Source organism: Thermothelomyces heterothallicus (genome assembly GCF_042370625.1).
Source record: "Thermothelomyces heterothallicus CBS 202.75 unplaced genomic scaffold P884_scaffold_1, whole genome shotgun sequence".
Lineage (NCBI taxonomy): Eukaryota > Fungi > Ascomycota > Sordariomycetes > Sordariales > Chaetomiaceae > Thermothelomyces > Thermothelomyces heterothallicus.
This window is the reverse complement of record NW_027192562.1, coordinates 2,236,964-2,256,931: the sequence shown is the minus strand read 5'-3', so window position 1 is coordinate 2,256,931 and position 19,968 is coordinate 2,236,964. Positions and strand designations below refer to the sequence as shown.

Below are 19,968 nucleotides of genomic sequence, written 5' to 3'. Positions count from 1 at the left end.
GGGGGGGGGGGGAGAGAAGGGAGGAGGCAAGGTTTTGTCTTCTTTTTTTTTCGTTTTGCTGACTTGGGGTGCCATTACAGCATGAACGCGCCTGTCTTGGTCGACCTCGAGGGTGAGACGGACCCGCTGCAGATCGCCATCAAGGAGCTCAGGGAGAAGAAGATCCCCCTCATTGTGCGTCGGTACCTGCCCGACGGATAGTAAGTGGCTGCGCCTGCGCCCTGGTTGGCTTTATTTATTCTCTTTCTCTTATCGGGGCTGAGAACTGATCGTGTGTCCCTTAGCTACGAGGACTGGACCTGTGAAGAGCTCCTTCAATGATTCGTCGTGTGTAAGAAAACAAGAAAAAAAACCGAAACTGCATTAGCGATGGCGTCGGGGTGTTGCTTTGTTTTTTTTTCCTTTTTTTTGAAAGTTTTTTCCGTCTCGTTTTCTTCTTTGTTCTGGGAATAGGAATGATTGAAGAGAAAGGCCAGAAGCATACTGAATCTTGTGGGTACTTCCCAGGCCATTTTCTCTTTGAGTTCGGAGGCTTTCTTCGACTTTGACGGAAACGGGACCAGATTGAAATTCGGGTGCTGATGGGTGGAGATGGTAGATGTAGTTCTGAGAGATGAGACTATCAGAGTGTTGATAGGACGTAGTACGGAGTCTAATAAGCCTGCATAAAGCGGGCGAGAATCCAACGCCGGTCTTCCGTGATGTCTTGATGGTTTGCCGAGTCGACTTGGCAGCTGTGAGAAGATTGCTGCTAGCACTCTGTCAGCCAAGGGTTTCTCGCTCCCGCCCTTGGCCTGCGTATTTTCCATGCAAAAGTCCCGGTTAATAAGAGGAGAAAACGAGAAAAGGAGAACCCACCCACGCCCACTCGTAACCCACTCAAAGGCCTCTGATCCCGACCCAATTGTCACGAGACAACACAAGGGTGACTAGTCTAGTGGTCAGGACGCTTCGTTGTGGCTTTCGTTCCATATACGAACCCGAAGAAACCCCGGTTCGATTCCGGGGTCGCCCAATGTCTTGTTGGACTCAGAACCTTTTTTTTTCTTTTGTATGTACGGGACTCAACTTCACACCTGGTTGGAACCGGAAAGTGGTGCCCAGCTTCGTAGCTACTTTGTCATAAGATATATATATGTACTTGTTTAGTCCTGGGAGGTCAAGACTCCCGAATCGAGAGTAGTTGGAACATCAGGCCTTGACAGAATCGCTGTTGTTTTTCTTTTTTCCTCCTTCTTCTAACAAGTGTAACCGCATTCATCAAGTAGAAATTGGATCGGCTAGGCTTCTAGGATCCTCTGGATGGGACCAAAGTCAAACTTGCATAACACGGGATGCAGAAGCTAGAGAGGTACAAGTGACGACAAAAAGTGGTGGATAGGAGACACTAAATATTAATATTCGTAATAGGCATTAGCAAGGAGCGTAAGTAAGATACTAGAGTCTCGCCGTCTCGCCGTCAATCCAAACAAGCACAACCCTTCAACCCTTCCCACTCCTCATCGTCAAGCCCAGGATCTACCATCCGCAAGGCTTGGTGCACTTGCCGGCACCCGTGACGCCCCTGTTTACCCTCAAGCAGTCGCTGTACTGGGCCTTGCACTTGTTGACGGCGCCCGAGAAGTCGTCGTTCCACCCGAAGGTGCGCTTCTCGACGCTGCCCTGGGACGCAACGTAGCCGACGTCCCGGCCCCCGTGCGGCTTGCGCTTGCAGCCCTCGGCGTAGACGTTGACGCAGTCCTCGTACTGCTCCTTGCAGGCGTCGGCGCAGGCGTTTGCGCACTGGTTCCGCTGATACTTGCGGCAGTTGCGGCTATCGCGGTCGGTGTAGCCCTTGAACGGGAACTGGGCCCACTCGTCGGGGAGGTCGTTGCAGGTCACGACGGGCATGTCGATGCCGCCGACCGGCCTGCCCGGGCCGTAGCCGTAGAGCGGGTTGCCGGGCTGGATGCAGATGTTGGTGGGAGTCGGGATGGGGCACCTGGTGGTGGTGCCGGAGGCAGGGGGCTTGGTAGAAGTCGCGGGCGGCTTCGTGCCGGTGGCAGGGGCGCACGTGGCGGTCACAGTGATGGTAGTGGATGGGTGCGCACCGCCCTTGGGGGGCTTCTTGCCCCAGAAGTCGCCCTTGCGGCAGCCGCCACGCGGGTTGCTGTCGCAGTACTTGGCGATGTCGGCGCACCACTGGCTAAACTCGAAGCAGTCGAGCACGTCGGGCCACCCGGCCTGCTTGAAGCAGGACGCAACCTGGACGTGGCAGCTAGACCAGGCGTTCTTGCACGTCTCCGGGTCGTTCCAGTCGGGGAGGGGCGACGAGCACCACTTGCCGCACTTGTACTCGCACGGCGGGGGCACGACGGTGGTAGACACGCAGGCGGAACTGCTGGTGTTTGTGGTCGAGGTGGCCGGGGTGGTGCTCGTCGAAGTGATAGTTGAAGTTTCGGGAGGTGCTGTCGACGAAGAGGCGGAAGAGGAGGTGATGGTGGTGAAAGTGGCGGTCGAAGACGGCGGCACCGAGGTGCTGCTCGAGACAGGGGGCTGGTAACCACAGGGTTGGAGCGATCCCAGCTCCTTGGCGACGTAGAGGTTCAGGCGGCTGCGGCCACCGCAGGTCTCGTCCGCGTTGCCGTTGCAGGGCATGTCGCACCCGTCAGCGGGCGCAGCGTAGGTGTCCTTGCCGATGACGACTCCGCAGTAGCATTCACCTTCCTCGGACGTTAGAACATGCCTCTCTCTCTCTCTCTCTCTCTCTCTCTCTCTCTCTCTAACCATGGTCATGCTCGTCACTCACCGCTGTACTCGGTTCCGGCAAAGGGGAAGCCGCCGTCGCGACAGGCCTGCAGACACTTCTCGGTGGTCAGGGTCGCGCCGTCGAGCTGGTCCTGACGGTATGTCAGGGCGCGGCCCAGGCTCGAGTCGTCGGTCCAGCAGCCGAGAGGTTCGTAGTCGGCAACGGTGACATGGTCGACAGGCAGGAAGGTGGGGTCAGAGTAGACGGAAAAGTGGCCGTTACCGCCGCACGTCTCGGACTTGTTGCCATTGCAGGGGAGGTCGCACTGCGAGTCGTCGACCTGCGGTCCGTTGACGGTCTGGCCGCAGTAGCACACGCCGTAGTAGACGAGGCCGGCGTAGCGGTAGCCATTGCCCTTGCACGTGGCCACGCACTTCTCGACGGTGCCCTCCTGCTGGTCAAGGGGAGCGCGGAAGGACAAGAGCTGGGTGCCGGCCGATTCCCGGAAGCAACCGGAATAGACAAATGGCTGGAAGGGGTCGAGGCACGGAGGGAGGGGAATCTCGGTAGCCTGGACGTGCCCGCCGAGAGCCAGCGCCGCGGCCGCGGCGACCATCTTGAAGGGGCCCATATTGGAGAGAGAACGGAAGCCTGACCGGAGCCCGGGGGAACCGTTGCAGGGGGCAAGGGATCGGGCCGTGTAGCGAGTGACACGGTCAACAAAGAAGAGAGCTTGAGGATCTTGCTCCTGTCTTGGGCGCCGGAGGACGAAACCCTGAGGAGAGAGGAAAGAAGAGTCGTTCCAGAACCTGGTAAAGGCGGTGCTTTTATGTAGCCATCACGAGCGAGCAGCAAGTGAGAGCGTCTGTCGACCATTGGACCGGGGGCTCGGCGAGGCTAGTGGTCGGATCGGATGAGCTGGGCACTAGCGTCGACACAGGACTAGGTTTGCCTGGCGATGCCGGGAGTTGGCGGCGAGCCCCATTCGGCACGGCCCTGGCAATGATACCGTGTCATTGAGATTGGCGCCGCAGAGTCGGGTCGAGGGTCTGCTGCTGACGGTTTCGTCACTCAATATTGGGCATTAACGAGTTAGAAGGCATGGGCACCGAATGGACCGAATGGACCGAATGGGCCGAATGGACCGGAACGGGATGAAATGGCGGGGTCAGGTCGACTACGGCTGCGCAGCGGCATCCCCATTCGCGGCTTTGGCGGCACTATCGAGTCGAACACGATGGAAAAACAAAAGAAAACACAGCCTGGGGAATAGTGTTGTAGAGTGGTGTAGAGTGGTGTAGAGTGGTGTAGTGTAGGTCAACGCGCGCGGCTGCATCGTGTGGGGATAATGGCTGGAGGAAACCACAGAGAAAACCGATAGTGTGCGGATACAGGCGAGATCGAAGCTCGTTGGTCGCTTGGGTTCAGCACAAACCGGGAAGTTGTAAGCTGACAGCAAGCCCCGTCATTGGAGGATCGTCCTGTTCCTGCAGTAGCGCGGGCAAGGGCCCTGGGGCTCTGGCCCGGCCGGATCTGGTGGGCCTGGGTCGAGCTTGGACCCCGGAATCGAGTTTCCTCCCAATAACGATGTTACAGTACGTTAACTACAGATTACACTACATACTACGGATATGTAGTAGTTACTTCGTAACATTCTCTCCCGCCTTTCCTCACCGCCAAGCATCTTGACCGCGGCCACGCTTCTGCTGGAGCCAACGAGCTAGCCAGCCAGTCAGTCAGTCAGCCAGCTGAGCCTCACCTGTTCTGGGAGGCTCCGAGCAGGCTGCATTCAGCCCTAGCGTCAATAGTCTGGAACATGGAGTATGCAATAGCACCGTATTTGTGGTTGCCCGCTGCTCGCGGGTGCAGTGCACTGGCTGGCTTTTGCTGTGGGCCAATATTGGCGCGTTGCAGCGGTGTGTGGAAAAAAAGAAGCGTGCTGTCCTACCATGCAGCATGCGGGTTGACAGGAAAGGCAAAAAAAAAACAATACAGAGAGTAATTATCTGCAAACTGTCTCCAATATTGCTACGTGGATTTTTTCGTGGCTGCGCTGGCTTTTGCGCTGCCAGCTAAAAAGAAACAGACACAACGAGAGGATATTGATTCTTGAGTCACCACATATCCGGACCATATCCGCGTTTCCGCGTCTTCTCAGCGCGGTGCTCCTGAAGTTCGTATGTACATGTACGTAGCGCGCCTCGTAGAGTTTGTATGGGATACATCATCCGTTGATCCTTACAATGCCCAAACATTTGTGGGAGCCCGAAACCGAACGGCTGGGGACATCAGAGCGCAGCCAAGCGTCATCAATAATAATAATAATAAAAATCGAACCGGCTGGAAAGCATTCATTTTTCTTGAAGGTTGCTCGCGCGTAACTCGGCAGGCCTGCGGACGAACTGACCATGGTCCAGCCGGGGGCATTCCTCGTCGTCGCAAGACTTGCCGGCGGGGATCACCTTTCTGCATCGGCCATGCGCTGTAGCTTCTCTCTCGAGGCGCAAGTGGCGGAAGCAACACAAACACCCTATGGCTCATAAAGCTCACGAAAAAAGATGTGTCTGCGGGGAATACAGAGTGGCTTGGGCCGAGGAGCCAGCCTTTCGCTCCGCGCAACTCAGCGAACTGAAATCCGTAGTGAATAATGTATGTATGTACAGTACAGTACAGTACAGTACATGCGTAGCAACACAAGCCCGGTACTTCCAGAGTTGCACCAGGAGACAAAAGCTCCTTCCTCGGAAGAGGACAAACAAACAAGAGTCTTCGAACCCGGGTACTCTGGTGCAGAGGCAGGAAGTGACGGAGGCCGCCTCCCCCCCCCCCCCCCCACCCCCCTTTTCCTCTCCTCCTCAAAATTCGCTCTTGATTTCTTCCTGTCCTCCTCCATTCCCGGCCCGGCGCTGGGCAGCCACCCAGAGGCAGAGGGCCGATCCCTTTCCCTCGCAAAGAATGGGACCGACATGCCCTTCTTCCTCTCCGGCTTTCCCACCTCCGCCTTTCGCTGCAGCTGGTTTCCCTGACATTTCTCCTTTGTATCTCGGCGTAGGACTCGACTCGGCGGCAGCTCTGGTATTCCCTCTTGATGGTGGTAGTTGTCCCGGGCTTGTTCATCGTCTACAGAATAATACATCACGTCTATCACACCCATCACTCTGTCCCATCCTGGCTTTGGAGCTCAGGACCATTTGTTAAGGAACCCTAGATTGATGCACGGCCAGCATACGGGCAACGACAATGTTTTTATTGCCCCGTGTTTCTCCCTCACCACCCAAGGACCAATCTCTCGATGGTGTTAAAGCAAGAGCGTCCCAGCATTGCGATATCCTGTCAACGTCACACGAGAATGGAAGACAAGTCTGGAACCGTAGAAAGCCACTTTTTCGTTTCCACTCATCACACTCTACTAACCTCCCCCCCAAACCTACCTGCCTACATGCCGGCCAGCCTCAGATGTCACCGCCCCAAATAACAAATATGCCCTCCACATACATGCAACAGGGGAGAACGAAAAGGAGACGGAAACGGAGACGTGACAGAAACACACACGCACACACATACACATGCTGCTGACGCCCCCACGCCCAATTCCAAAGCTAGCGAGGGAAGAATCCCAAACGCCGAGAAGACGAGAAAGAACTCCGGTTCGTACTTGCGTATGACGTTCCGTCCTCTCTCTCTCTCTCTCTCACACACACACACACATATTAACGAGCGAAAAGGAAAATGGCATGCATGAACCGTGTCCCTGTCCTCCTTAGATCCATACCCGTCCGCCATGTCTATGCCGTCCCGCTTCCTCTCCCTAACCTTCCCGGCGGAACTTGGGCACATACTTGCCCGGGGCACCGCTAGGCTTCAGCGGCTCCGGCGGAGGGCCGTTGTCCCTCTCGCCGCCACGACCCGAGCCTACCCGGTCCAAGGGCACGCCGCGGCCAGATGGGACTCGGGGCGGGAGGGAGCCGCGCTCAGGAGGCGCGCTTCCGCCGCCGGCGGCGGCGGCGGCAGCAGCCTTGGCAGCTTCTCTCTCACGCCAGCTGGGCTTGTTGCCAGCAAGCGCCAGACGAGGGGGGCCTCCAGCCCTGTCGCTGGAGTCGGTGCGCTCCATGGCCGGGGGGGCAGCAGGCCCTGCAGAGGCGCCAGCGGCAGCGGCCGCAGCCTTGGCCGCCTCGCGCTCTCTCCAGCTGGGCGTTTTGCCGCCGATTGTCAGGCGAGGCGGACCGCCAGCACCAGAAGCTGCGGAAGCGATGGGCTCGCGCTCCCGGATGGGCATCGCCGCGGCGGCGGCAGCAGCAGCCTTCTCCGCTCTGCGCCGGGCCATGGCCTCCTCCTCGCGCTGTTGCTGGCGAGCCTGGGCTTCCCTTGCCCGCTCGCGCTCCTCCTCGCGCTCCTTTCTGATCCTGGCCAGCTCCTCCTTCCGAGCCTCCTGTCGCTTCCTTTCCTCCTCCCTCTCCCGTTCGGCGCGCTCCTCGGCTTCCCGGAGGGCACGCTCCTTCTCCTCGCGCTCCCGCTTCTCGCGCAATTTGCGCTCACGGTACTCCTTCCGCCGCTGATTGACCGCCTTCTCAAGCTCGCGCTCAGCATCACGGCGGCGCTTCTCAAACATGTCGCGGCGGCGCTCGTGGAGGTCAGCCCGGAACGCCTCGTAGTAAGGCATCAAGCGGCTCAGGCGGTGCTTTAGCTCCAGATCTTCCTTGTGCTTGATCTCGGCCTCCTTGAGAGTCTGAGCCTTCATCAGCTCATAAGCGGCAAGGTCACGCTCCCGCTGCTTGGCATAGTCCTCGGGAAGCTTCTTGGCCTCCTCCTTCCTGTAAGCGCGCTCCAGATGGTCGAGGCGCTTGCCGGTGAGGCGGAGCTTCTCGGCGATGGTGTTCTTTTCCCGCTCGAGCTGCTGCAGCTTGATCATGCGGATCTTGTTACTGTCGAGGTTGTCCAAGTCCTCGAGCTCGACGTCATCGAGCTTCATATCTTTCAGCATGTTCTCGACCTCCCTCTTCTTGATCTGCTCGCGCTCGCTGGCCAGCCGCTTCTGCTCCCGGATCCTCTGCTCCTCAGCCAACCGCTGGGCCTCGGCCTGCTGCAGCGCCTGCTCCTGCAGCAGCTTCTTGCGAGCGTTCTCCTTCTCTCTCTGGGCTTGGAGCTCCGAGGCCTTGTCCTTGCGCTTCTGGATCACATCCTTCCGTGCGAGAATCTCGAGGTGCTCCTTTTCCGCACCGGCCTTAGCGCGAGCGAGTGCAGCGTCGCGAGCCTTGATCTGGGCCGCGTTGAACGAGGGATCGATATACCGGCAGGTTGTGTACAGAACCTCGGCAAGGCGGGTGAGCTGAGAGCGGACAATCTGAGACGGCGTGCTCTGGAGACGCTGGACAGAGCCCGTCTCGCTCTCGGCGGAACCGGCAGCCGATCCAGCGTGAACAGCCTTGGCGGAAGAGAAGACATCAACATCGAAGCTCAGGACGCCGGTGGCATGGTCCATGCGGATGGCGAGGTCGCCTTTCTTGTTGCCGTTCATGATAAACTTCTCGATGGTGGCTCGGTCAACTTGGAACGGCTCGGGGAACTGGGCCAGGCTTTCGACGAAGTCGAGGTCGACCGTCTCGTACACCTGAGACAGCTGTTGGAAGAGCCGAGTGAGAATGACCTGCTGCAGGGGAACAATGTACTTTTGCATCTCCTCGTCGGCGCCGACCTGGGCGAGAATGGGGGAAATCTTCTGGCAAATCGAGAGAGGGTGGAAGTCGACCTCGAGGATGGTGTACAGATCCCGGATCTGGGGGCTCGCGCGGCGGAGGACAGCCTTGGACAGGGCATCACGGAACAGGGTGGCACGCGTGGGAGCTTGCGAGAGACCCAGGAGGTGGGTCAGGCGCGAGTTCTTGTTCTTGCGAGCCTCGTCAAAGTCGACCATGGCACCGCGCGAGCGCGAGGTGCTGATAACCGGGATGGAGAGAGCCGAGAGAACGACGAAGGTGGCTGCCTTCTGCAGGTCGGCCTCGCTGGCGGGGGGGTTGTCAGACTTCTTGCTCTGGCCGGCAGCCATCATGGCCGCGGACTGACGCAGCAGGTTGTAGTAGCGCGCCCAGGCAGCCGCGTGGAAGAGATAGTTCTCGCCAACAAGGAAGATGCGGGTGAGCTTCTCGTAGTAGTTCGCCATCATCACGTTCTTGGGTGGGCGCTTGCTCAGGCTCAGCAGGGTGTGGATGTCCTCGACACTGCGGAAAGCCTCCTGCCACAGCTCCAGCTCAACGGCCACGTTCAGCTGCTGAAAGCGCGTCTCCAGGTGGCGCTGCAGCGTATCCGGATCATTCAGGTTGATAGCATGCATTTGAGCCGAATACTTGGCGGCGGTCTGGACGTGGTTTCGGAGCAGCTCGCAGAGGCGGCGAAACTCGGTCTTGCGGGTATACTTGAGGCAGAAGTCGAAAGCCTGCATCGCGGTGCTCTGGTAGAGCAGCTCTAGCCGGGCATTGTTCCGCAGGATGTCCAGGACCGTCCGGTAAGCTTCCCACAAGAACTTCAACCAGGGGGTAACGATGGCACGATCGGTCCGGTCCTTAGACTGCTCGCCCGAGACGGTGGCCAGGAGGATGGATTCCGGGGTTTCGCTGGCCTCGAGGTCATCGACGCTGGAGGTGGCCTCAATGCTTGACTGGACTTCGTCGGCCTTTTGCTGAGCGGCAGTCACCTTCTCGGCCGCCAGCTCAATGAACTTCTTGAGAACAAGCTGTATATCCAAGTCAGCACGTGCACCAACCCGACGTCCGGCTGAGTTTGCGCACCTCTATTGTCCCCACGTTGGTATTCTGGGCGATGTTTTTGTACTGGTAGAGGGCGTCCTTGGCGAGTTTTCCCTTCTTCTGCTCAACGGCCAGCTCAACGAGCAGGACCATGACCGGTTCGAGCGAGGCGATGGGCACATTGCGGGAACGTTTTGACGTGACGTGCTCGTGCAGCAGGGTCAGGGCTGCCGGGGCCTGGTTGACCCCGATGAGCTCATGGGCTCGCTTCAGGACATTTTCGGGCTTCTGATGCGGCGGGGGCGGCTGGCACACAAGTCAGCCGACGGTTTGAGAGCAGAAACCCGAGAGATTGAGGGTAGGCAGCGTTGAACGACGGATGACAAAAGCGGGGAGGGGCTGTATTCGCAACACTGCAGCAATTCCCTTCCCGCTCGAGGGGCGATCATGCCATCGCCGAGAGCAAACCTACCATGATGGGCGATCTCCTCTGCGCGGCGGCAGGTCTCGAGGAGATTTGTATAGTGTTTCCAAGAGCAGCGCAACACAGCGGGCGGTGTTGCTGGCGACTTGGCCGGCGCTGTCCAGAGTTTTTTTTGACCGTGGAGAATCCGTTGGCGAGCCCTGGCCCAGGTAGGTGTGGGTTTGCAAATTGTGTGGGCGGAAAATGTAAATCACGTGACCGAACCGCTGGGAACCGTCAACGCAAGTCGAGTCGGTACAGGATGTGAACCTTGGAAATGGGTCACAGAACTCCCTGTTATACATCTATTGTCTCCTGGACCTGTTGCAGATCCTGTTCTTCATGGACCTTTGGTTCCAAACTCGACCGTCGCTCGAGGCGAGGATGGAAAAAGAGATGTGACAGAGGTGAGGTGGGGCAACATATTTCGATGCAAATGGCGGGGCATTGCCTGGATAGGTAGTTACAACGAAAAAAGAACAACAGCAGGTCTTCAATGTGCAAAGTGCGCGTTTCAGCCTCGAAAAAGGAAGGCATATGCTCAACGGGCACAACGTACGTGTACATACGTACCTACATGGATGCACACAAGCTATCATGTACTATAGTGTATACGGAATAATAATGACACACTACCTTGTTCTTACATCCGTAGATCTTCCTAGTTGGCAGTTATCCGCACGATGCAGAGGACCCCAGGGTCTTGAGACAACAGTGCACTTGGAAACCAACCGACGCATCCCTGCATTTCTCGAAGGCAAATTAGAAAGTTCCCTGTCGCTCAGGATGTTACTGTAGTGTAGATGTACGGAGTACATACGAAGTACACACCAGGTAGGTGCACAGATAGTATACGGAGTACCACGGAAGGTATGCATGAGGCTACTAACGGGGCAGCCAATTTTCGAACAAAGAGGCGGGCAGTTGTGATCGGTATTCGAGTGACCAAAACTTGACTCGGGACCAGAGTCGGAGGGCTTTGGGCCTTAAATATCGCGTAGTGTAGTCTCGAGGCGTGCTAGGGCGCACGCAGCAGATGCTCGCCCATTTTTTTTGCCGGTCGGGAGAGACGCCAAATCGGGATTCAGAGGCAAGACCCAGGGGAGTGTAACCGATCGGTGTCGTTAATGGGCCCGAGCTAACCATCTCTGGACAGCTCATTTTCTTTTCGCCCGGCTTGGGCGGGTCGTTGTGCACAGACCAGAAATGCCCACTCCTGAACTGCCTACCCCTTCTTCCCGACAACTCTGCCAATCCCGTTCGCCCCATTCCAAGACCACTTTTGAAGCCTCTGGCATTCGCATCTACCCCCATTTCATTCAGTTCTCAGCGTCCTTGGAATCCTCCATCGGACGTCCCACTCGTGCTTCGGAAAACGTTTCTCTCTTTTGGTAAGTTCACTTGCGCGTTGGTACGTCCCAATCCCCTGGTACGGCGCCGTTCATTCTACGGGGGTTGTGTGCCCCGAGCAAATGGCGCGTACGGCGTGCTCCCCGACCGACGGCGAGGTGGGAACATGTCGAGCTCAGCCGGCCAACAGCACGAGTGGAGGGCACGCGGGGAGTAATTGGCCGTATACCAAAGCAAGAGATGGGCTGGGCGAGTCGGGAGCGCGGGCACAAGGCTCGAAGGCAGCGCGACAATTAACTGACGTTCGAAGGCTGAGCCACCATAGTTTATCGCGAGTGAACAAGTACCTGGTCGCAAGTTTTCGACTCTTGATCCGCCCACGGCCGAGAGCAACGGCGCCGGCCGATTGCAGGAGCAGCCGACCGACGTTCTTTCGCCGCGCCTTTGAAGAAGGAACTTCGCCGCTTGCGCCGCAGCCGCAGGCGAATCCCGAGAACACGCCGGCGACGTTCCTTGCGGCCCGCGACCCTTGATCATCACCCTCGTTCTCCGTCACATTATCCCCATCAATCAAGATGCCTCAATACACATCTCGCGATGTGGGCGACCCGTCGCAGATCAAGAAGACCAAGCAGAGCATGGCCGACCTGAAGCTCCGTAGGCTGACGGAGCTCAACTCGCGGCTACGTGAGGACCTTGAGCGGGAACGCATTCCCGTGAGCCAGGCTGCCAAGAGGTGAGGGAGAAACGCTTTCCAGAAATTGTTGTGGCTCTAAGCTGCTAACTCGGGTCTTGAACAGCATCATCGCGTACTGCAACAGCACCAGGGATTACATGGTGCCCAGCGTCTGGGGCCCCGTTCCGAAAGGAGAGGACCCTTACGCGCCACAACAGAGCGGCGGTTGCTGTATTGTCATGTAGGGCTTTTGACGACAGCTTAGCCCGAGTTGGAAGCGAAGGGTCAGCTCTCGGCATTCGGTTCACACTGTGGGATTGGACATTGAATGTCTCCCTTGCAGCGTGCCCGCGAACGGCCACGCGGAGCCGTTTGGCGGCTTGTCGGGAGCGTCTTGGGAATTAATAACGGCACCGGGCCATGGAGACCAGGCAAAAGGGGGGTGGGTAAACGGATTTCTTGGAAGGGGAAAAGGCACGGATCATCCAGTATCCGCCATTGCCAGGACGGAAACAAGAAGAGAGACCTCCGGTATTTGTGAGGGCAGGGAGGAGAAGAGGACAGGAGCGGACGAGATGACGGCACGGCCTCCTACGATAACGCTACCACTCATACCCTTTCTATTCTGGGCGGATCGCAGGCTGGCTACGCAGCTCTTCAGCGTGTAATACCTTAGTTCTTTGTTTCTTTTTTTTCCCTTGTGTTTGCTCCGAGCTCTCTAGTTGGCTTGACTCCTCCTTGCCCTGCGATTTCTCTTTTTTTTCTTTTTTCTATTTTCATTGTATATAGGTTCATTCCGAATGGGTTGACGAGACGAGAATTGGTGAATGAGATAGGACTCAGATCATGTGAACTGTGCCGCGTCTGACAAATGTTGTGATGTAAATTTTCGTGAGATCGGGTGGGAATGGAGGGTGCGGAGGGAGGGAGGATTCATTCATTCCTCTTGGTGTGTTGCCCCAATGACGCAGTCCGAGTTTCCGGACGTTTGGCCGTCATTTGGCGGAGCTCTTTTTCGCGCTTCTACATCCAATTTATGCTCTACATCTACCTAACGTGGCTCAACATCTGCTCGATACTGGAACCAAAGACACGTCTGAACCAACCGTAGGAATTCGGTTCAGACAGCCCAGATATATCAGCACTTTGTTCGAGAAGTCATCCATGGCTGAAACCCGGCAGTCCTCTTCGTCAGACCCGCGGCTCCCGCGAGTCACAATTCGGTTTTGCACGCAGTGCAAATGGATGCTTAGAGCAGCATACGTAAGGGAATTTTCTCGCCATTCGTTGCCGGTCAAGGGAAAAAAAAAAAAAAAAAACTTAAAAATACAATACAATAAAAATGAAAAAAAAAATCCAAACAAATTTTTTTCAACGTGTTAAATATACAAGTTATGCCACTAAACTAACCGAGCACACACACGTACCCCAGTACGCGCAAGAGCTCCTCTCGACCTTCTCGCTCTCACTCGGCGAGGTCGCCCTGCAGCCCGCCACCGGCGGGGTGTTTACCGTTGAAATCACCACCTCCGCTGCCGCCCCGTCGCAGACGCAGACGCAGACACAGACGCAGGCGGAGACGACCACGACCACGACCGCGACCACGACCACGACGACGGTTGTCCTCTGGGACCGCAAGGCGGACGGCGGGTTCCCCGAGACCAAAGAGCTCAAGCGGCGGGTGCGCGACGTCGTCCAGCCGGGGCGGGACCTGGGCCATGTCGACCGGGACTACCACCACGGGCGGGACGCGGGGAAGCAGCAGCATGGGGACGACGGCGCGGGCGAGGGGGTGTCGGCGGCAGCGGCGGCGGCAGCAGCAGCAGCAGCAGCAGCAGCAGCAGCAGGCGGCGGGAGCAGTGGCGGTGGCGACGGCGACGGAGACCACCATCGCGGGCGGGAGGAGGTGAAAGGGGAAGGGGGGAACGAAGGGGGAGGAGGAGGGGGAGGAGGAGGAGGAGGAGGAAGAGGAGCGCGGGGGGAGGGCACGGGGGGAGCAGCCTGTGGTATAGACGGGAAGGAGAACAGGTGTGAGGACTGCGAATAATGGAAAAACCGGCGAACTGGGACCCGCCGCGAACGATGTACGTATTTGTTTGGAGAGAGGGGGTTTTGTTAATGAAGAAAGGCCCTCGAGCAAGTTTGGTCTCTATTTTCCATCCGGCGTATCCGTAAACGTACCCCTCCCTTGACCACATCCTAGGCTGCCGTTCTTCCGAGTTCACGATCGGTAGGTCATACTGCTTAGGCGCCAGGAGAACGCCGCCAGAGTGCCGGTCAGCGGGCCATGTCGACACCAGGAAGGGAGGGAGGATATCCCAATTCAAATCAAATCGAGGTCTTAAAAAAGGGGTAGGGTAATCACCATCATGCGAGACGCTCCCAACCTCGCCCTCACGGTGCCACGCTCCTCGACCCTCGAGATTCGCAAGAGGAATTTGTTATCTTTCCCCGGTCGGCTCCCGCATCCACCCCTGTTCCACACTACCTGTCCATCCTCCGAACCAGCGATGAGAAGGCCCGTCAAGATGAGCCATCTAAACAATGTCCCGCTTTTTGCCCCATTAACCCCGGGCCACGTGAAGTGCCGTAGTGTGGCAACTACAGTCAACCGGAGGAAACAAGTCCGCCAGTTGTTACGGCAGGAACGTATCACTTCATGCACGCCCCTTTACCCAGTTTAAGAATGGGCAAGGCGACGTGCGAAGGGCAGAGAGAGCCAGGTAGACGAGAAGATTGCTGGTGGATGGTACACGTCGTCCCAACAATGCGCCATAGGCATCTCGCGAGCATGGCCGAACCTTGGCCAGACCGAGCCATGCCGAGACAAAAATCGGAAGCCGAGCGGACAAGAGCGTCCCAAAGAGAAGCGAACAACGACCCCAGGATAGAGTTATGATAGATTGGCAGCAGGCAGCAGCGCCGTCAAGAGGACAAAAACAACTGACCCCACCCTCTGCATGTGGCTCTGCGTATCCCCAAAACCGACCACTTCCCACACCCCGAAATCCGCGCGACCCCACCGCGTATCTATACATGCCCAAACGTTCCCCTTCGTTAGGAGTCACAAGACGAGAGTCGTTATTCGTTCCCTTCCAAAAAAACACTTCCTTGGCCCGACGATTTCTCCGTTCGTTAACAGTACCAGACAGACATGGCTTTGCTTGGACGACGGCTACGATGCGGCCGAGGCTCGACACGAGACGGAGAGCGGCCGAAAAAAAGGATAACGGGGTTGCAGGCCCTTGACGATTAGAAAAAGCGGCGGCAGTAGAAGAATTGACGAGATGAAGGCGGTTTCGTTCGCAAAGGGCGAAGTTCCCTCGGCTGGCTAGTTTATCGACCGCGCCCGAACCTAGAAAGGAAGGAAAGTTCGCATAAATTCTTTATTTTACTTGGACTGCTTCCGGGGAGTGCTGGGGCGGCCACTGCCGCCACCCAGGCCGTGAACATACTTTTGTTTCTTCTCTGCGGGCTTGAGGATCTGGGGAGAAAAGTGGGTTTAGCCGGCGTGCACATTTCCTCAACTGAAGAGGGAGAGAAAGGGGGGGGGGTGTTCTTTCTAACCTGGAAAGAGCAGAGCAAGCTTTCATCCACGCTCATCATCGCACCGGCGTTGTCAAACTCGCCGCAATAGTTGGGGGCGCTGAACAGGGTAACAAGCTGGCGCTTGGAGAAGAACTCGTAACCATCCTCGACGACCTGATGGGCGCGGCAGATGAGGTCCATGTCGTGTTTCTGAAGGAAGCGGGAGACGACATCTGGACCGAACGTGAACGAGACACCGCGATCGTTCTCGGACCAGCCGGTGATATCCTTGTCTGGGTCGGACCATAGAAGGTCGCAGAGCAGGCCGCAGTCGGGGATCTAGGGGTCAAGAACGTCAGCAAAGTTGTCGAAAAAAAGGCCAAGGCATGTGCTGCCTCCACATACATCAGTCGGCCGCATGACGCGGCGAATCTGTTCCATCGAATTGAGATCGGGGCTCAGGCCACCGTGCATGGTGAAGATCTTCTCGTCAATGATGGCAGCAATGGGCAGGCAGTTGAAGCAGTCCGTGAAGGTCTTCCACAGCTTGATGTTGTACCGACGCTTGCACTCGTCGTAGAAGCCGTAGATGCGGTTGATGGACGCGCACTCGTGGTTGCCGCGCAGGATGAAAAAGTTCTCTGGGTACTTGATCTTGTAGGCCAGAAGCAAGCAGATGGTCTCCAGAGACTGCTTGCCACGATCCACGTAGTCACCCAGGAAGAGATAGTTGGCTTCGGGAGGGAAACCGCCATACTCGAAGAGACGGAGCAAGTCGTAGTATTGCCCATGGATGTCACCGCAGATCTGGGGAGGACAATTTAGCCAAATCACCCGGAAGGGGGAACAGGTCACGCGACAGACGGGCATCGGACGGTCAGAAGGGGCGAATCCATCTCACCTTGATAGGAGCTTCGAGCTCGAGCAGGATGGGCTGGGAAATGAAAATCTCGCGGGCCTTGGTGCAGAGATAACGGATCTCTGCCTCGAGCAGCTGGACTTGCTTGCCCGGGCGGCTGCCCCGCACCTCCAGGAGGCGGTCGATTATCGAGTCGAGGTCGACGTCGTGCTGGTCCGCCATTGCAGAATACCCTCAGGCCTCCAAGCCAAAAAAAGGTGGCGCGCGGGTAAAGGGTGGTTGATGGTGACTGGCGGAGCCCCAGCAGCCGACCGAAGGAAATTGTGCGAGGAAGAAAAGAGAGAGGAAAAGAAAGAGAGAGGAAAAGGAAAGGAGACGGACGCAAGGGCGATCGGGGTGATACACTTCTGGCACTGATAAGGAGGGGTAAAATGTCAGCGCAGTGCTCAGAGGAGACGACCAACAACGGGACGAGATGTGAATGTTGTCGCTAGCGTGCGAGTCAAGGGCTGTCATGGCGCGACACCAGTTGCGAAGCGTCCCAGACAGCGCAAGGAGTTGCGGGCTTACCTTGGTCGGTTGCTCACAAAGTGATCGCAGCAACGAGTGGGCTGTTGTTTGGGAGGGAAAAAAAAAGCAGAAGGGAAAATGCTCCCTTCTTCGTCTCTTGAAGCTATTCGCGAGAAGAAAACGACGACGCCCTTATCCCTGTCGGGTCTGTTTTCGATGGTGGTGGGATGGCGATTTGTGTTCTCGTCACCGGGGGGTGTTTAGAAATTGCTACTTGGCGATGTGCAGCGAGATTCGTCGGCGGGCGGTGCTGCGTCGATAGGAAGGAGCACAGATCTCGTCGGTCTCACGGGGTGCTGGGTGTCAGCAATTCAAAATATCGTCTCTCCGTAGGCGCTTTGGTCGCGCGTCGTCGCTGTGATGGCAAGAGGCCAGTCGTCGATGAAGGGAGATTTTGGGGTGGGGGGGGGGGGGGGGGGCTGCCACGGTCGGGACCAGGAAAGACACAACAAGGTGGGAATGGTGGGTTGCAAATCGCGCCGTGGGTCAGGAATTCGCAGGTGTGGTCTCAATTTCAGCAGGGTGAAAGATCGGGTGCACGGTGCCTATCGGAGGACTTTTAAATCGCCTTTTTTGTGCTTTGCGTGTCTCGCCGATGGAGGATTCCGGGGTCTGGTCGGGACGCAGCGTCAAGAAAAATTGCTCTCGCGTTGCTGAGGAGGTCAGGATTCGGAGGAGACCACACGGTACAGCCGGGAGAGAGGTAAGGCAAAGAAAGGTAATGGAGCCCGGGGTGCTGCGCAGGGCTATGGGGGGAACGCAGTGTCGGAAGGCACCACTTGACACTGGCCGGGACAAAAACACCACTTGCTCTCTCCTAGCCGCGAAAAATTGGATAGGGGAGCCCACGCGGGGCCGGGGGTCTGGAACGCGTAGCTGCTATCTTTCCGCCCGCAAAGTTTCGCCTGCGAGTTGTTAGTGCCGCCCTCCATCCCGGCCTGCACCCAGATCGGGAGGCTTCCAACAGATTGGCCTGCTACCTAACGGAAGTGGGGCTCGACCCCTCGGCGCGCTCTCTCTCTCTCTCCCTCTCCCCCCCCCGTCCTCGGCAACGATTTAAAATGAAAGGCTTTCCCCGAGCCGCAACGTGAACGAACAAACTCCGCCATGACGAACGAGTTACGGATGTCGACACGTCCAGTCACTACTTACCGGTACCGGAACGCATCGAGTCGCAAACGGTGTCTTTTGGGTTCTCTGCCCATGATTACGATCGCCAACCGCAGCTGCCCAACGCCCGCAGCGCCGCTCAAGAGCGCTCTGACCCCACGGCTCCCGGGGAAGCCGAATTTGATTCAGGTCGCCGTCAGCCTCGGTGGTCGGCCGGGGATATTACGAGTAAGTAGCTCCTCTGGCGAGCGTTGCAACCCCAGCACAATCTAGGGGGAGTGGGAGTGAGCTTGGTCCTGCTGGAGTCCAGTACGGCGGGACCTCGTACACGGCAGAGCTGGTACTCAATGTCGGTGGAACTGTGATTCGTTTCTTGGTTTAGTTATCTCGACATGGGCGCAAACGCGAGTTTGGCGATGTGCATCCGATGTTGGTCGTGGCGGGGAACGCCTCTTACGCTCGTGTACTTCCCGTACTGCTGTACTGGGTTAGCTTCACTGGAGCTCTCTGGAGGACCCCCGACCCAAAGTTGTCGGGCGCCTGCTTGGCGCCGCATCTTGCTGCGCCCCCAGGGGCCGGATCCTTGGATGCTCTGTGGTCGGCGTGTCAGGTCGGGGAGGCTTTTGGGCATGTTGCTGCTCACCTTCGCAATGGGATGGCGCGTGATTCGCTGGATTCGCTGGATGCCCTTGCCATCCCCTTTGCCCAATCTCCGCCGAGGACGCCTGCCTGCCCTCTCGACCATGCGCTGGGTGAAACCTCGGTCAACGCCACGGAATATTACTTGACTGAACCTCAGCAAAGCCAGGCAGGACAAACGATACGGTCTGCATGCTGCATTCCCCAATGCATCGGAGCTCTTGGCGCGATTGGGCGGATCTGGTCTGCTGTTACCCTCGTCGCTGGATTGGGTTGCGACCGTTTCGCCCGCCCGTTTGCGTATGTACGGATTACAGAATACATGCACGCATACCGGTTACTGCGTAAGATGCTGGCATCTCCGACTCGGTGCGCAAGAGCCGGCCGTTTTTTGTTTTGCTTGTTGGTGGTCTGTTTGTTTCCCGTCGTCCTCCTTTGCGCGTTCGAGCTGGCTTCTCGAGAGGCAGCTCCGCCGGAGCGGGGCAGCTTTTGGTTGCCCCTCCTCCGATGCTGTCATCACTCGACTTTAGTAGACACCACCACACCACATCCAGAACACAACAGAGCCCCCCGGGACCACGCGCCCAAGTCTCATGAATCGCTCCGCCTGAACGGTTTTCTCGAGGGGTTTCGTTGATCCGATGGCATCCCAATGCTAGTGTACTTTGTATTTGCATACTTGGAAGTCGGCAACTGTTTCGATACACAACCATCATTCCTTTCGTGGTCCCGTGGGTGTTGAGAGTTGCCATCCGCCGATCGCTTCATCCCCGGGCCGCGGTGTTTCCACGCTTTCTCGGCTTTTGTCATCGACAACGCCCCTTGATGGAGCCCCAATGTTGATCAACGAGTAGCCACAGCATCATAGAGGGAGCAACTAAAGCACAATGATATCTTTGACTGGAAGGGAAGGCAGTGCAAGATGCATCAAGACTAAGATCCAAGTGTAAGATAAGAGACTTTAACTTTACTCTTCGCGCTAAACTCGTGTTTGTCAGCCTAATGCTGTCCACAATACACATACACAACAGCCTCGAGTGTCCCAGTTGGGAAACGGGTGCACAGTGCGTACTTCATACGATATGTACATACATAATCCAGACATACATTCAACAACAGCGGCTTGGAGCGCGACCTTGCCCCTGTTTGTCGTCAAGTTGTGTACCAAACTACACACAGACGTTACATACTGGGTGTGCACGACACATCTGCACCTCCTGCAATCCCATCATCTCTAGCGCCTCGTTTAGGACGGCCCAACTTTCTCCTCCAGAATCGGGGAGAGAGAGAGAGAGAGAGAGAATG

At 57.2% G+C, this 19,968-nt stretch overlaps 6 protein-coding genes and 1 non-coding gene across 7 annotated transcripts in view; 4 read left to right on the top strand and 3 right to left on the bottom strand.

Annotated features, from left to right (window-relative positions):
- P884DRAFT_296066 (RNA polymerase, subunit omega/K/RPB6) overlaps nt 1-321 on the top strand; it is a gene marked incomplete at both ends in the record, with an annotated part of 905 nt that extends 584 nt beyond the window's left edge. The window contains 2 exons of the mRNA XM_069444385.1: nt 81-200; nt 285-321. Of these exons, the coding sequence (XP_069301981.1) occupies nt 81-200; nt 285-321 (157 nt within the window). The remainder of the gene's footprint in view (nt 1-80; nt 201-284) is intronic.
- Nucleotides 322-923: 602 nt separating this feature from the next.
- On the top strand, nt 924-1,015 carry P884DRAFT_t16. Its single transcript has one exon. It is a non-coding gene; the product is annotated as a tRNA-His (tRNA).
- A 340-nt stretch (nt 1,016-1,355) lies between these two features.
- Nucleotides 1,356-3,599, bottom strand: P884DRAFT_10758 (WSC domain-containing protein). Its single transcript, XM_069437059.1, has 2 exons — nt 2,789-3,599; nt 1,356-2,702 (listed from the first exon to the last, which is right to left on the bottom strand). The coding sequence occupies exons 1-2, from the start codon at nt 3,357-3,359 to the stop codon at nt 1,519-1,521; spliced, it is 1,755 nt and encodes a 584-aa protein (XP_069301980.1). The 5' UTR covers nt 3,360-3,599; the 3' UTR covers nt 1,356-1,518.
- A 2,937-nt stretch (nt 3,600-6,536) lies between these two features.
- Nucleotides 6,537-9,621, bottom strand: P884DRAFT_274254 (uncharacterized protein; the record flags this gene model as incomplete). Its single annotated transcript, XM_069442697.1, has 2 exons — nt 6,537-9,455; nt 9,511-9,621. 2 exons carry the CDS (start codon nt 9,619-9,621, stop codon nt 6,537-6,539), a joined length of 3,030 nt encoding a protein of 1,009 aa, XP_069301979.1.
- A 2,235-nt stretch (nt 9,622-11,856) lies between these two features.
- Nucleotides 11,857-12,202, top strand: P884DRAFT_190624 (GGL domain-containing protein; the record flags this gene model as incomplete). Its single annotated transcript, XM_069437526.1, has 2 exons — nt 11,857-12,017; nt 12,082-12,202. 2 exons carry the CDS (start codon nt 11,857-11,859, stop codon nt 12,200-12,202), a joined length of 282 nt encoding a protein of 93 aa, XP_069301978.1.
- A 740-nt stretch (nt 12,203-12,942) lies between these two features.
- Nucleotides 12,943-13,686, top strand: P884DRAFT_215296 (Rdx family-domain-containing protein; the record flags this gene model as incomplete). Its single annotated transcript, XM_069439257.1, has 3 exons — nt 12,943-13,220; nt 13,390-13,470; nt 13,537-13,686. Coding segments are annotated over exons 1-3 (330 nt in total), but the record flags the coding sequence as incomplete, so codon positions are not given.
- Nucleotides 13,687-15,348: 1,662 nt separating this feature from the next.
- Nucleotides 15,349-16,566, bottom strand: P884DRAFT_188469 (serine/threonine-protein phosphatase PP1; the record flags this gene model as incomplete). Its single annotated transcript, XM_069437363.1, has 4 exons — nt 15,349-15,441; nt 15,525-15,824; nt 15,891-16,292; nt 16,387-16,566. The coding sequence occupies 4 exons, from the start codon at nt 16,564-16,566 to the stop codon at nt 15,349-15,351; spliced, it is 975 nt and encodes a 324-aa protein (XP_069301976.1).
- Nucleotides 16,567-19,968: the final 3,402 nt, after the last annotated feature.